At 36.5% G+C, this 16,078-nt stretch overlaps 1 protein-coding gene across 2 annotated transcripts in view; it reads right to left on the minus strand.

Moving 5' to 3' along the window:
* The window catches only part of BRWD1 (bromodomain and WD repeat domain containing 1), a 59,930-nt gene that overhangs the window by 22,821 nt on the left and 21,031 nt on the right, over window positions 1–16,078 (minus strand). For both annotated transcript variants that reach the window (XM_035896535.1, XM_035896534.1), the window contains 12 exons: window positions 14,594–14,819; window positions 13,976–14,161; window positions 13,065–13,248; window positions 12,158–12,248; window positions 11,086–11,226; window positions 8,924–9,009; window positions 7,830–8,025; window positions 6,700–6,816; window positions 6,477–6,584; window positions 5,971–6,095; window positions 5,779–5,861; window positions 5,215–5,326 (listed from right to left, as the gene is read on the minus strand). In XM_035896535.1, the coding sequence (XP_035752428.1) occupies window positions 5,215–5,326; window positions 5,779–5,861; window positions 5,971–6,095; window positions 6,477–6,584; window positions 6,700–6,816; window positions 7,830–8,025; window positions 8,924–9,009; window positions 11,086–11,226; window positions 12,158–12,248; window positions 13,065–13,248; window positions 13,976–14,161; window positions 14,594–14,819 (1,655 nt within the window). The remainder of the gene's footprint in view (window positions 1–5,214; window positions 5,327–5,778; window positions 5,862–5,970; window positions 6,096–6,476; window positions 6,585–6,699; window positions 6,817–7,829; window positions 8,026–8,923; window positions 9,010–11,085; window positions 11,227–12,157; window positions 12,249–13,064; window positions 13,249–13,975; window positions 14,162–14,593; window positions 14,820–16,078) is intronic.

Consider the following 16,078-nt stretch of genomic DNA (forward strand, 5'->3'; position numbering starts at 1 on the left):
TGTTTACAGAGACCACATGACACTGGTTCAAGTCCACACTACTCATACTTCCAGCACTCATGATCACTGTATTCCTCTAGGCATATTTGTGAATACATCCCAACCTACTTCCTTTAGTGTCTGTTTATTTTTGTCCAGTATCTTTTTGAACCTGCTAATTCTCTTTCCACAGCGTCCCATGTAATCTATTTCCAAAGTTCAGTACCCTCTACATTTAAAAAAAAAAAACAAAACAAAAAACCAAACACAAAAAACTCTTTCAAACAAATCACCTGCAGATTCCAACATGCACCTCTAGTTGTCGTTACAGATTTTGGTGAATAATAATTCTCTGTTCACCTTGCCTATCACCTTTATGATTTTGTGAACTATGAACACACCCCCTTCACCCTTCTCTTCCATCTGAAGAGTCACATTTTGTTTTAGTCTCAACCCACAAAGCATCTGGTACATACTCTCATTTTAGTTGCCCTTCTCCGTACTTTTCCAAAAGTCACTGCATCTTTCTTTAGATGGTGAGAGCCAAAGTGCATCAAGATGGCTGCACACCACAGTGCTATAAAGCTGTGAGCAATATTGCTTTGTCCCTGATACTCATTCTGATGGTGGCCAGCACTTTATTGGTTTTTGTAGCTGCCACTGCACACACAGCTGACATTTTGAGACTGTCAATGACTGCCTCAACCTTTGTCTCCACCTGAATCTACTAATGAGCTCAACATCATATAAGCACAAATAAGACCACTGTTCCCTCAGATATCCTACCTAACATGCATCTGTGCTGAAAGTTATCTGGCTTTTTTTTTTACCCAGTCAGTTTTATGAGGTCCTTCTAGAAGTCCTCACCTTTAGGGTTATATTTCACTACTACCTGAAATGACTTGCGATATTTACAGACCTTGGATAGTTCACTGTGTGCACCCTCCAAGAGGCTTAGAAGGACACTGACTAAAGCTGGTCTCAGCACCAATTCCTGGGGGAGCTCACTACTCCAGCCTGATACATGATTGTTAAGAACCACTCTTTTGCACCCTATCCTTTAACTAATTTTCACCATAGAAGTATCTGCTCCAATCCTATGCTGTCTTAGTTTCTTTAACATCTCTTGTCAAGGGCGTCTTAAAAAAATCCATCTTAAAAAAAATCCAAAGCTGTAGTGGCTTTGGGAAAAGTACAGAGAAGGGCAACTAAAATGACTAAGAGTATGTACCAGATGCTTTGTGGGTTGAGATTAAAACAAAATGTGACTCTTCAGATGGAAGAGAAGGGTGAAGGGGGTGCGTTCATAGTTCACAAAATCATAAAGGTGACAGGCAAGGTAAATAGTGTCCACTTTATTCATATGCTAACTAACAAAGTCACAGAACTTCAAAAGGGGTAGAGGCGCAGAACTGCCCTGTACAGATACAGTGCAGGCTATTTCCTCCAGCTGGGTTTAATGCTATTGAGCATAAGCATATTCTTTACTATAGACACGTATCAGAAACTGAAGCAAACAGATCAGTCTGCAGTTCACCAATTTCCCTCCAGAGCCTTTTTGGTTGGCAGGAGTTACGATGGCAATCTGCCAGTTCTCTAGTACAGGGTCCAACTGTAGGACAGTCTGCAACCTTGCCAGGAGTTTCATATCAAGAGTTCTTCAAATGCCTGGGTGAATGCCATCTACTTCTTATGACTTAATAAAGTTATATATTTGGTCTAATACCTCCTGTGTATTTATTTCAAAAGAACAGAAAACTGAGATGATCATCCTCATAATACTTTATAACTAGAACTCTGCTCAGGCAAGAGCACCTCCCCATTATTTTGGATTACCCAGCGACGAAGGAAAACTTAGATCCATCCAAATTCAGCCTGTTTTAATGTTTACAAACTAACAGAGTTCTGAAGGCTCATCTATAGAGTTTTCCTCCCCTGTAAATGTACAATACTTCAGAAGTTGTTGGTATTCATAAATGTATATACTGCTACATAATACTGCATGAAAGACTTTATCAGTAGTTTAGTACAGCTTAAGCCCCGTTTAGTTCCACTTAAACTCCATTCATCCAGGTAATGCAACTTAATCTATAAAGCTGCCTCTACACAAATACCCATTTTTGTCTTGCCAATGAAATAACAAAATATTCAATTTATACATCTTCTGTTTATTTATTATGTATACAAACAGTGATGGTGGTAATTTGAGATGATTCCTAAATGTGTGACAACCTGGTTACTGATAAGACTTTCAATTAAGTTATGTGGCAATTACTCCCCTTCATCTAATTCAAATGTGGTTTCCCACCACATTCTCCATCATCGCGTGTTCTGAAGCCAACTTTCAAAGGCTGTTTCTGGTATAAAATAAAAAGCACTTCAATTCCAGAAAGCATCTTTGTCCCAGAAGTGGTGAAGAACAACTGCAGATGCTCAAACTTGCCCAGATTAGCAAAATCCTACCATCTAAAAAAGCACCATAACCCAAATCCTGAGTGAAAAGAGTCAGCATATTGCAGTTTTTCCAGCATAGTCTCGCAACCATTTGAGTTTAGGTTGGTTTTAGCCAATTAAACAGATGTAAAATGAAACGTATTTAAAAATCTTTTTGCATTCAATGTATAAAGCATATGAATGCAAATTAGGAAGCTACTGTTCCCGAACAAAGGATCATATTTAGGAAGAGAGCTAAGGACCCAGCCAAGTCACAAAACCTAACCATGCCTGCAAAACATGCCAGACATTTTCATATACATATCTTGGGAATCGTCTCTAGAAGAGTTGTGTTTGAGTCGAAGTAGAACAGAGTCACATTCTCTACAAAAGCAGCACAAATCTTTGAAGAGCAATCTTTTGAAAGTGCTCTTTAAAGAGCACTGCATTCCTTACCTATTAAATTATTAAGCTAACTTCAAAGCAGCTCTAGACTTTCCTCTCTTAAAGGCTGGTACCTTAAAATACTGAAATATCCTTTGTTATTCACAGAATAAAGGAGTCTAGGAAATTGGCTATAGGCTCTTTTTCATAACTGGAAACTTGATTTTCAACTGGCCAAGAAAACAACCAAAAACCTCATCTACTCTTCCTCTTAAGGAAGAACTGTGGCAACACAACAAAACATATGAAAGGTGTAACAAAGGGAAGGTAACATTTATTCCCCATGGTAGCATATCAAAGGGTTTGAGCTATCTAACATAAAATTTAGTACTTTGAAATAAGATTTAGTTGTATTTTCATACTGGTATCCGGACTCTCTGGATTTTTACTCTGTACATCATTTTACAAAATAAGGGAAAATATACTAGCCCATAACTTGAATATTTTCACCCCTACATCACTTGCAGGAGACGTGCCTCCAAGTGTACTACCCCTCATGCCTGGGACATGAGTAAGAAGTCAGTAAACATCCAGCACCATTTTAGTTTGTCAAGATCCTCTCTTTAGGTAAGAGCAGAGTCTGAAGGAGAATGAAATGAATGAGGGCAACAAATCAACGTACAGACAGTCTGGATTTCAAGTTTTTGTCTGTATGTACTTTCTTAGTGTGGGTGATTAAGCAACTCAAAGAAAAAACAAGCATTTGCAGAGACTGACAGATCCCTTATATGTGGAGCAGTCTTAGCTTTATTACTGCCAGGAACATGAAGAAGTTCTTTATGGTCAGATGATCTGTTGTAGGGACTTAACGTTGAGGCCACTTTATTCACGGCACATCAGGAGTGCCAATTTGTTAATTGTAGCTGTAGAAGCAAAAGTGAAAATTCACTTGCCAAAAGCATAGAGGAATCTGGAAGTTAGTTACACCTTCCCACTAAGGAAAATCAACGGGATAGATGGCAAGTAAAGTAGATGAGACAAGGAACCAAAATACATAATGCAATCTTGGCAATCTCACAGAATTGTCTATTAGTTAGAAGGACTTCCTTTCTTTGGGATGAGTGACAGGTTCAGAAGCCTCTGAGTGAAAAAACATAAAAAGCCCTCTGTCAATGAAACTGTGAATATCAAATATACTGTAAAAGAGATGGGAAGAATCGCTGGTCATGATAGAAGTAGGAATCAGAAATAAGAATATTAAGTATTCACTGATTATTCTCCTTACAGTCCTCCCTTGCTGGGGGAATCCAAAGCAAGCAACATCCCATAACCATTCCAGACAACTTGGACAGGACAAGGACAATATCCTGATACTGAACACTGAGGTCCAGAGTTGTCTTTGTTCACCTTTCCTCTCCTGTGTGTGAAGGACCTCTTCATTGATATGAAAGAAGGTGCACAGGAACACCACTAACGCCAAACCATCATAGGCGTATAGCAGGCAGGCACTTTTCAGAACACGCCTTGGTCAAGAAGATATGGGTCCAACTATTTTGTTACCAGTTCGACTCAGATGTTCCTGGCCTTTCCTGTTTAAACAGTTATTAGTTTCTACTCCAATACCCTTGATGTGCTCAACTTGCCATGTTTTGAACAATGCACTTGATATTATGTGCCTTCATCTAAGCAGTATGACCCCCTGACACATAGACCGGTCAAAGGGATTTGTCTGTTACAGGTAATACAGGGTAACATTATCTGCCAGTTGTCTAGTTAAATATCACCCAAAGAGGAAATCAAAAGGTGAAACTGCAAGTGGGATCTACACAACAGGGAATATGGCAGAACACCACTAGGCAGTGAAGCGACTCAAGTTCTGTTTTCACAGCCACGTGTCAAGCACATGGAGAGACATAGAGAGGGAGAGAGAGAGAGCGCGCAACATTTGGAAACATCATCTACAGGACTCACAAGTGATAGCAGGAGATCATCTTATACGTATACTTGCTCCTGTGGACTATAATGTGAAAGACAGAAGTGTGAGAACTTGAAGCACAAGGATCATGATGTCAGCAACGACAGAAGAGATTCAGCATGCCCCATCCAAAACCAATTATCAATGAAGAATCATAATTAACGTACACTGGAAATTGCTCAGCACTAGTCATTACAGAAAACGATTCGCAAATGTGAAAGAGGTCAATAACTTCTTTTACCATATTACTAGTCACTAAAAAGTTGCCACAAGTTATTATATATTCACATTGCGCTAGATTAGCAACTTGAAACCATTAAGAAGTGATAATACAACCAATAAAATAATTTGAACAATTTATACATTCTCATACCAATAAGCCAGCTATGTAAGAGGCAACCCACACTATGAACATTAGAAGTGTAAAATCTTTTTATACTTACTTAACACTGTAACACTGAAAGTGACTATCTGGATATTGAGGCTGATACGGTTCTTGACCCAGCACTGTTCCAAACCACCACGCGTCATCAATAATGGATCGGAATCTATCAGCTAGACCACAAAAAGTCTGCTCAGATAGTCTACCAAGAAGTTATTTTAACTATGCTTCTTCTACATGCAATTAGAAAAACTTTTGATCAATGTATTTCAGTTTAAAATTCTAAACCCACTGATACTCAGTAAAAGATGAGACAACGTATTATGCCAAAAAAATACAATTCAGAAAAATACAATTGCTAAAATCTAAGTTTGCTACTTAACTATAAAATAAGAAAAGTGAATACTAGAGTCTCAAGACTGCATCTTAGGGCTGCAGTAATCCCTCCAAAACGCTTAGTACAGCAGTTAACAAGTTCAAATTACCAAAGGGCAAAGGGATGTTACCTACCAGAGAGCCCTCTGAAGTTACAAGCAAGCAGCATCTAGCATATTCAGCAATTAATCAAGGATAAATTTTTTATTTTAAAGTTGTTCAGTCAAATACTTAAAAACCAAACACTTACAAGCTTGCCAGTTCCTTTGCCGGGCTTCATCATAGAACTGACGTAATATAAGGAAGTCGATAACATCTGGCATATCATGGTATCTAGATAAAAAAATAATCCCTTTCACATGTGTGCCTTAGGACGTTAAGGAAGAAGCTTAAAAATAAATGTATTTTAAAATACTTTTCAGAAAAATAAAGATCCACATACCTGATAGAAAAGGATTTGTCTGTATGTTTTCCGGTGGCATGATCTATAAAGGCAAGCTTGAGGCAACATAATGTGGGAGGACCAACTTCATATCTAATTCCAACTATTTTTACCAATTCCTGATCCTACAGGGAAGAGCAAACAGTTTCAGCAAGTATTGCCTTCTGGACTATGCACAGAACTATTAATGTAACCTTAACTTAACCAAGCATATGAATTGTACCCACATCCAAAACCCCCAAAATATTGAAACTGTATTTGAGATTTCAGTGGAAGACAGTCTGTCAGACTTGGTGATTTTAACACAGCTATTTATATTTGGGCTTCCTACAGGTAATTCTGAAGATACTCTGGTAATTTAAGACACTTTCCCCTATTGTTTCCACAGGGAAACATTATGGGAAACAGCATAACCTCACAAATCAATGTTTTGCAAACAGTGTAATATGACTCTTCATTCACAGACTAGTAGTGTTGAACCCACAGTATCTTCAATGTAGACCTACCCTAAGGGATACTTTTCTCCATGGCTCCTTGTGTGGATTCAGTTCATAAATGTTATTTCTTCTAACTGCTTCAATGTAAGCTTCATGTCCTTGTCGGAAATATATTACCTAAAAAAACCCAACACCAAACCAAAAACACAAACAGTAAATGTTATCCTATATTTAGTAACTATAATAAAGTCAGTTAACACAAGCGTTTAAAGATTTTAATCAATATTCCTACCTCATCGCCCATCTGAGGAACAAAAGGGGATCTTCGAAGAGCTGTGTCTGTTATCCAAATGGGAGGATGCCAATCATATGAGAATTCCAAGTTTACTGGTTGAGTTGGAGTATTAGCCTTCACACAACAGAGAGCAAAATTAGACCTAATGGACATATTGCTGACATGACATCAAAACAACTCATTCCATTTTAATTTGGCAGACAAAAGCTGAACTTCTAAAAGACAAATGTACATTTCCAAACCTATTAGCAAAATTCTTCCAAGGCTTTGCTTGAGTTGCAACTGTATCTGTAGTACTAATACTAAGCATTCCTTTCCTACGTGAAGATTTGAGTGAGCAAGATGACTATTATTCAGGTCTTCAGAGAAACAAAATTTTGTAATTTAGATGGCAGTCTCAGTGCCCAATTAAAAATCTAACAAGCTGCAAGAAGCTATTGGAAGATGAAAAAATAATGAGAGATATTGCACAGTAAATATCCCTATTAAGAGTTCCAAAAATATCATTTTGAGAATACTTGGAAGAAAGTGAACGGACAGAGAGAAAAAAATACCAGAATTACCCCAAGCATTAAAAAAAAAAAAAAAAAAAAAAAATCTGTTTACAGATAATCGCTATTGTAACTTAAAAAAAGGATTATTTAAATTAACTTAAAAGTTTCAGTAACTTTAAAAAAAAAAAAGTAATTATTTTAACTTACAAAAACCTAAAACTCAACCCAAGTATAAATGGCCACTGTAAATACAGTGACTATATCCCCGAAGTTTTCAAGAGATATGTTACTTAAAACCAGACAGTTTAACAGGGTCTAATATTCAGTTTATTATTTAGTCAAATATACAGTTATTTAATAATCGCATTTCCCCTTTGATACCAGCAACCTTGAGAACCTTCTTTATTTGAAAAGTGAAAACGACTTCACTTGAAATGCAGATTCTTCCCTACAAATCAGCAAATACCTTGCATTTGGAATGGTCTCAAATTATTTAAGAGTACACTATATGTAATGATACCCATACCCTTGTCCAATGGCAATAACAATTACTTTAACAGTTTCCAGTGAAAAGGTCTAAAAACCTAAGAGAGAAATATATTAAACAGTGAGTAGAAGAAATTAGCTGTATACCTCCTCCTGCTTTTTTGGTTTGGGCTTTTTTCTCCTTTTTCTTCTTCTTCTCTTTGGAGGAGATGATTTCTCTGCTGATACTTCATCTTCTGAAGTACTGCAGTATCTGATAGCTTTCCGTCGAGAAGTCCGCACAGGAGGTTGTAGGTTAATCCCTGCATCAGCGATCCAGTCAGAGTATCTACTAGAAGAATCACTGTCCGTAGTGGATGGGACCAGGGAAAATACAAACATAGAACCCAGTTATCAATATTTCAGAATGCTGAATTCTCTTAGACAAATATCTGCCAATATAGATTGCTGTTGAAAGCACTGTGAAAAGAACTAAAATTACTTCGACCTGTTGTAAGAATTACTTCACTTGATGTTTCACATAATTTTTGGGAACACAGTCATTCAAAGCACGTTTTTAAAACAAAACCCTCAAGTCTGGTGAATTCTAAAATCAGTAATTTTATGCAAGAAAGCTGTGCAATGAAATACTGGAATAGTTAAGAGGCCTCCCTAAAGAACACACTATCCAAACACCACTTCAATTCTTTCAAGACAGTTATACAAATCTCACAGGTACACATTCACTTTTTAAATATCTCTCTATTTTTTAGTTCTACTAGAGTTCTACATACAGTATCTAAAACATCCATAATAAAGTGATTAAAAAGTTAACTCTAACTTCAGTTCTAAACAAAATTATAACCATATCAAAATTAAGATTTTTTTTTTCAACCATTTTTGTAAGAGCAACTGACTGTTGCTGCATTATTAGAAAAAAAACAAACCAACCCCCAAACCAAACAAAAAACTCCACCCCTCAAAAACTCAACGGAACAAAGCACACTATAAAAAAAACATTCCAGACTATCTTCTTCCTCCTTGCCATCTAGCAAAAAAGCAAAAGGATTTGAAGCCACATTAAAAGGCAGAAATGTTTTGGCGAAAAGGAACACTAAATACCAATGCAACGTGTCAGTACAGTACCCTACAAAATATTATTACATACAAAGCACAACAGAACTTCAATACAACTTTTAACTTGCCAAAATTCAAGTAAAACTCATTACAGTAAAAGCTGGGATCTGTTTGTTTGCTTTTACCTAGAACTATTACTGTTGCTTTTCTTGTCACTTCTCCACTCTTCCTCTTCATCAGATGAGCCAGAGCCCTCACTTTCTTCGGCTTCCTGAATTTAAAAATACACAGAGTCAACCCAGAACTTTCTCACAGCACACATTTTAAGGGTTTGAAACATAAAACACATTCTCCCTTCACATCTGCATATTATCAAGTTAGGAAGAAAGCTGGTAAAAAGAGTTGTTAAAATGGAAATGAAAGTAGTTATTTTTTGCAGCTGATTTCAACTTACTCTATGAACCTCAGGAGTGCACTATTAATCATGAACTTCTGTATATTCACTCACATTTTGTTAGCCACATGTGAATCCACCTGCTGTAGCCACTCTTCACAAAGCAACACTTCTATCCCCCTACCATATGACAGTTCAATTTTTTTCTAGTCTAAGAATAAGTTCACATCATTTATCAGAGCAAAGTGGCAGGTGATTCTGATTCGTTCAAATTCCAGACTCATGATGCTGTAATTAGGTCATATAAAGTCCACAATAAAATCTAGCTCACTGGAATGCAAAGGAATAATTTAAAGATTGCAGAAGGAACAAATTGAGGAAAAACTATCACATCTCCCATCCGCACACAACGTGGGTATATTCTGTTACAGGAGTAGCACTTCTTTGATCTTTTTTTCATTAGTTATGCAAGTTAGAATCAGGTGATTTTTCTGATTTTAGTATCAACTGATTGACCAAGTACTAGCTGGGTGTATTCATGCATACATTTAAATGCAAAACTAAATAGTCAAAATACATAACAACATGATTTCCTGATTGGTGCTCAACAATTTATTTGCATTAACTTCGTGTTTTAAATATTTTCCATAACTGAAACGACTAAATATATGCGTTCTTCATGTCTCAAGGTGTATGTTCTCAAGCAAAAAAAAGTAAGAAAACAAGATTTAACTTGCAACTTCAAGTTCGATACTGTTTGAATTAGTCTTCCCCCTAAGACCTGCTCATACAGCATACAGGATGGACAATACTAAGTCAGTTCTTCTCTTTTATCCTATCATTTGTAGGATTAAAACAACCAACCTCCTCTCAAAAAAACCATTTACATCAAAACTCAGCTTCTTATAGATCTAACATCACTTCTTCAAAAATATTTAAGTATATGTAGTATTTACAGGACAGTGCACATAACTCTATTTGCACTTCGTGTGATTTGAATTTGTCAGGGTGTAGTATTTACAGGACAGTGCACATAACTCTCCTATTTGCACTTCGTGTGATTTGAATTTGTCAGGTGCCAGAAGTCTCCTGTCAACCCCCCTTCCACCCTATTCCCAAAGTAAGGAACACCTGAACTTTTCATTAAATTTAAATCATTGCTGTTAAGCACATAGGAATTCTTTGTTAAGACGCTAGGAGAAGAGAGTCCATTTCCAAAGAATACCATTCTTCATCTTGCCTCCAAAATTATCTTATCTCCTGAACATCCCCATTTTGCTCACCATTCTTCCTTAACACAGTGACTAGTCCAACAAGTTCCTTACTCCTTCCGCTTCTTCACCCTTTCCCAGTTTGAGACTATTTCCTTGTGTGCAAGGAAGGACAACTGTAGTCCAAGCAGCCCTACCACTGATTTTACAGCATCTGATATTACAACAGTAAAAAGCATCTGCTACCCACAGCAAAGTCCTGTTTCACCCCAAGCCAGGACTCAGCCAGGATAAACAGACTCTGTGGAAGAATCACATTACCAGGCCATAACAACGCTTTATCAAGAACCTTCAAAATTTCCAGTTTTAGGTGTGTGCATAAATTTGGAAGATTTTTGCAGAGAAAGAGCAAAATATATCTAAAATCCAAACTTCACTTTAAGCCAACCTCAGCATTGTACATCAATTTTTTGCCTTGGGCTGTGGATTTGGTTTAGAAGATTCTTAGCAAAAATAGTTCAGCCATTTATAAAATGACAGGAAAGACTGCCATTACTAAAGCAACAGGTAACTAGGTTTGAAAAGTGCTAACAATAAAGATGCTTACAGAAATACTTTCTCTGCTGAAAGAGGGATTTTTTTTGTTTGCTTATTTGTTTTAAGAGAGAAAGGGCGCATTTACAGGAAACTTCACTTATTGAAGGACTCAAGTTCAAAATACAGAACTTGGAAGATAACTTACCTGCTCTATCAAGCCAAAGCAGTTCTCTCTTTCCTCGTCAGAAGACTCCAGTTGTTCAATATTATTCCGTGTTCGGTAATTGGGATATTTCCGTCTGTGCAGTCTACGCTTAGATTGTATTAACGAAGACTCAGAGTCACTCTAATATATAAGAAGTGAAAAGAAGAAGTTACATAAAAGTATACATGGCAAACTTTTATGGGGGTGAAAGGGTGGCTAAAAGCACTGCTGAATGTAAAAACTGAAATGGCCTCATCGTATCACAATCTGATCACATCAAAATTCCTTTTCACCTGAAATAATTTTCCTGTAAGTCAATAGTTTTAAATTTGCTCTTCCCAATTTAAGATTTAGTAGTTGTTCTAAGACACTGCTCTGTGACAGGTCCAATCGCATTACCTGATAAATATATTTACAGAATCAAGACATTAGCTGCCTACAATGTGCAATCCTGAGAAATCCTTAATTATCCCCCCCCCCCGAGTTAAGGGGATCACACAGTAGAATTCTTGCACCAAATTGTTTTGTACTGCAAGACACAGAAAATCACACCACTATCTTATAAAAACAGTACAATAACCAATTTTTCTTTCTTACCAATCTCTTCCAAAAAACAGGTAATGAAAAAAATTCAAAATGCGGGAAGTCTGAAAAAGTTGCCCCATATACGAAACGTTGTCATCTAAGGTAAAATGACAAGGCAATAGCAATATAGCCTACAATTCTTCAAATCTAGGACCCTGAACATTCTCACTTGCACCTCAATGCTTTAGCATGGACTGCAACAACTGTCTTTGAAACTTTAACTGCCATAAAACCAGAATTGTCTGAAAATCAAACCTGCCTTTAAAAATTACTACCAAATACCTTAGACAGAAGGAGGCAAGACTGAAAGAAAAAAAGAATTCTAGGTATTCATAAAAATAAATCAAACCTTGTTCTGCAATAAGTGGAAGCTGAACAAGCAGGAACCTTTGAAGACCATACCTTCAGAAATGTCTACTTTCATTTTTTTAAACCATGACTTGTCCCCAGGCAACGAATGCCCATTTTCCTAGAAGCTGCTGCATACCTTTTCCAATGACTCGAATGACTTTTTCTTCTCTGTTGCATAAAGATCTCTCTCTTCTTCCCCTTTTGCAATTCGATATTCTTCTTGCTTCCTACAAGAAAGTAATGAAAATCTAATTCTACATCTGGTTTGACAAGCTGAAAAGTTAAGTGATCCATTCTCTTTAAAGTATCTATCTAAAAAAACCTAACACCTAATTCCTTCACATTAATAATTTCAGACATTATTATTGCTCAAAGACCTGTAACATACGTCCTTGCATTTCCAGACGAGTAAAGATGATGGATATTAAGAAAGTCTTCCTTGTAAATATCAGAATATAATAACCTTTTTCAACCCCATTTTTAATCCGTATCTTTCCTTTTGTAATCGTTCTACCTCCCAACACCGGGAAAGCTTTTTAAAAACTTCAGAGATGTGGCAACACATATGGCTTTACCCTTAAAAAGAAATATTTAGCTACCAATATTAATTCCCCTTTTCACAGATGCAAACCGATTACTTTTGAAAGCAGCTAACTGTTTTAGCATTTCAAGCGCTCAGTGCCGCTTCTGGTCATAATATATCACCCCTACAAAGTCTCAAAAAGCACAACCTCTCCAAATTCTTTCACGTAAATTAATGTAACCTATATCACTTTCTTTTGGAAAAAGCAAGAATCTATGTAATCTAGATGTCCTTTCAGATGACTTAAAATACTGAAATAGGGGAGAATCACTGTATATTAAGCTACAGAAACGTCCACTTATTTTTGTTGAGTGGACTTTACAATCAGAAGTTTTTAAGCACAGCTGACCGTAACACTGAACTACTTAAGTTTGTACCATGTATCTACCTTAGCTTAGGTCTAATAGCACTAGATATAGAAAAAAAAAAAAAAAAACAAAACAGTAAGCTGTCTACAGACCTGAGTAAGCTTGGTGGTATTTCTGGTACAACAACTCTTCGTCTCCAAGCCTGAAGGTCTCGCTCGGTAGCCATCTGACTTCGTGGAGCATTCTGATGCATCTGACGCACACCTTCAACTTGCCCGCTACGTCGCAGACCAATATTGGGAGGAGACTGGATGTCAAAACTTGGTCTTCTAAAAGCTAAAATATACAAACAAAAACATTTTTTCCAGACTACACAGAACTGGAACCTTGTTTCTTCTCACTACAAGATAGAAAATTAACACCTGTTTTTATCTCCACAATCACAAGCGTATGACTAGTTATCACCTTCAAGAAATCATGTGTCTTGCTGAAAATACACTGAGATTGCAGATATAATTTAAAAATGGTTATTTCCACTACTATTTTAATACAGTGAAAGGAAGTATAATGCGACAGAGGTGTTTTTCTGAACTATTTCAGGCACCTCTGAGGCTAGTGAGGTTCTAGAAGGCTTTTTTCCTGGAGCTGAGCTTACATAATTAAAACTACAAGGACCCAGGTCAGAACAGTGCCTGGTTTAAATCTGTAAAGAAGCAAGAGGGGAACCAAGTTTGAATAACAGCAAAATACTTATTTTGCAAACTTTAGAGGAGAATAAGTGTAGCTCCTATAAAGGTTATTTGAGTAGTCTACAAATATTATTAAATATGTAGCACTCTACAAGAAATACACTTCATGCTCTTTAAAAGGAAAAGTGAAAGGCCTTGTTTTGTAATTTAATCACAGAAGTAGCAGTGTTTCAATAAATAAAAAGATCTTAACCAGACACCACTATGTTAAAGGATTCTCAGTCTCAAAACCAATATTAAAGTTAAAATCTGTTTGAAGCATAATAGAAAAGGAGATAGAACGATTACCTAAGAATTTATCAGCAAGTACTAACCTCTTCTAGGTGTTCCTTCCCCATTTTGTGGACCACTTGAAGCAGATTCTTGATCGGCTCCAGTTCTTAGATCTTGCTGTAGTTGTAATTGTCTAATCATGCCATCAAGAATGCTGGGTTCCAAGCCTTGTTCATCCTGATCAACTGTCTGTTGGCCTATAACTTGTTCAACCACTTCTCCATCACCTTACAAGTGTAATACAAATAAAATTAGTAAGTTCAGTTAACTAACTGACTGCAGCAAGCATTTTAATATCATTGTTCACATCACAGTGAGACATGTTCTACAACTAAACACAATGAAAACCATTCTTGACATTATTCCAATTGCTTATTCCGAATAAGACATTTATGGAGGCTACAACTCAGTTTGTGCATGTCAGTGCCTGCAGAAAAGAATTAATACATCCATTTCAACAACCAATTTTTTTTTTTTGTTTGTTTAAAATTGTATTCATTGTGGGACCTTTCAGCATCTTCAAATACACAACAGTTCACATGTGAGAAAATGAAGGCATTGTTAAATCCCCTGTATGTTGTAGCTGGCTCTGTTCTCATTCAGAATAACTATAGTAACTTTAACTTCTGGACGTAGGCCTTTAATGATACTGTTCTTACTTGTTGCTACATATCCAAGCTGAGGAATCAAGTGTTCATCTGCACAATTCTCTCTTCCTGGCACCAATCTTTGATATTTTGTTGGATGAGGGTTTCCATCCACATCTACTAAGAAGGGAGGGGGCATGAGATGAGGAGCCTGTTGAGTCTGCTCATCTAGGACGTAATTGTTTGAGTCTCGAATAAGTGGCCGATAGTCAGTATGGAAGAACATCTGATCAGGAATCTAGAAAGAAATGAAGTTGTTATGTTATCAGTTTGAAAAAAAGAATATGCTAAAGGACAAAGAAGAACAAGTGACACTAAAATGCCTAAAATTTCCTTAAAGGTGAAAGAGCGGGCAAGCTCCCAGTAAGAACAGTTATGCAGAGCTACAATTAACCTATATGATTGTTGCAGTACTCTCAGTTTTGATACTGATTTTACAGGCAAAAAATGCTTTTAGAAAACAATAAACTGAGGTAACAAAATGGAAGCACTGCTTTACACTTAAAATTTAAAACATTTTACATCTCATTCTGGTTTTTTCCACATAACTAAGGAAAAGTTTCCTTGGTTTCCATGCAAGGAAATAGTTGTCTGAAGTTCAACATAAGCTCTCAAAGTAAAGTTCTTTCTTAACCATGCAACGTCCACCAGAAATTTTTTCTGTAACTGAAACAGTCTGTTAAATACATGCAGCTGAATGAAAACAGTAACACAAGTATTAGATCACAGTCAGAATCTTTGCTCCTAGCAATGATAAGCAAGATGAAGAGAGTAAGTTTCAACTTCAGGTAAGAATGTAGAGCAATTCTTTAAAGTGACAAACATGGAATTACCATTGCAACTTTTAAAAAATTGAAGGGGAAGTGAAGAAAAGCATAGGCCAGAACTGCACTTTTGAGAGCTATTTTGAAAAAACAGAAACACATGTATTTATCAAAACAGAAAGGAAACAGGCTGATAGATTCAAAAAAGCAGAACGTTTATCCCATGCACATTTTTCTAACATTTCAAAATCCAGCGTTGAATGAGTATTTACTTTTGCTTATTTTAATTAAACTACTACAGTGAATTTGGGTTTGAATAAGGAAAGGCCTAAAGAACTGCAAGTTCTAATAATTGAAATTAAGCAGCAAATTGTTCATAACATACAGTCGTCTTTTTCGTTAAGTAGGTAGTAGTGCAATAAACTTTGTGATACATTCCAATCTTTAAACTTTAAGCTCTTTTCAAAAATTAGAAATAAAAGTAATTTTGAGGTTGAACAATTAACATGCAAATTAGCTGGCTGAAGATGAAAATGCATTCCAGAAGAGTTCTTGGGAGCTACTCCCAAGGGTATGTTAAGACATGTGCCAGGACCATACGTACAAGAGAACTCACAGACATCAAATAACCCGTTATATTTAGATCCTGTACCCATACAAAACTCTTTTTACATATGATGTTTTTAGAGCAACAAATGTAACTAATCCAATTTCAGTTAGAAGCTTGAATAAA

The sequence above is a fragment of the Egretta garzetta genome, unplaced genomic scaffold, assembly GCF_000687185.1.
Source record: "Egretta garzetta isolate BGI_Z169 unplaced genomic scaffold, ASM68718v1 scaffold45, whole genome shotgun sequence".
Classification (NCBI taxonomy): Eukaryota; Metazoa; Chordata; class Aves; order Pelecaniformes; family Ardeidae; genus Egretta; species Egretta garzetta.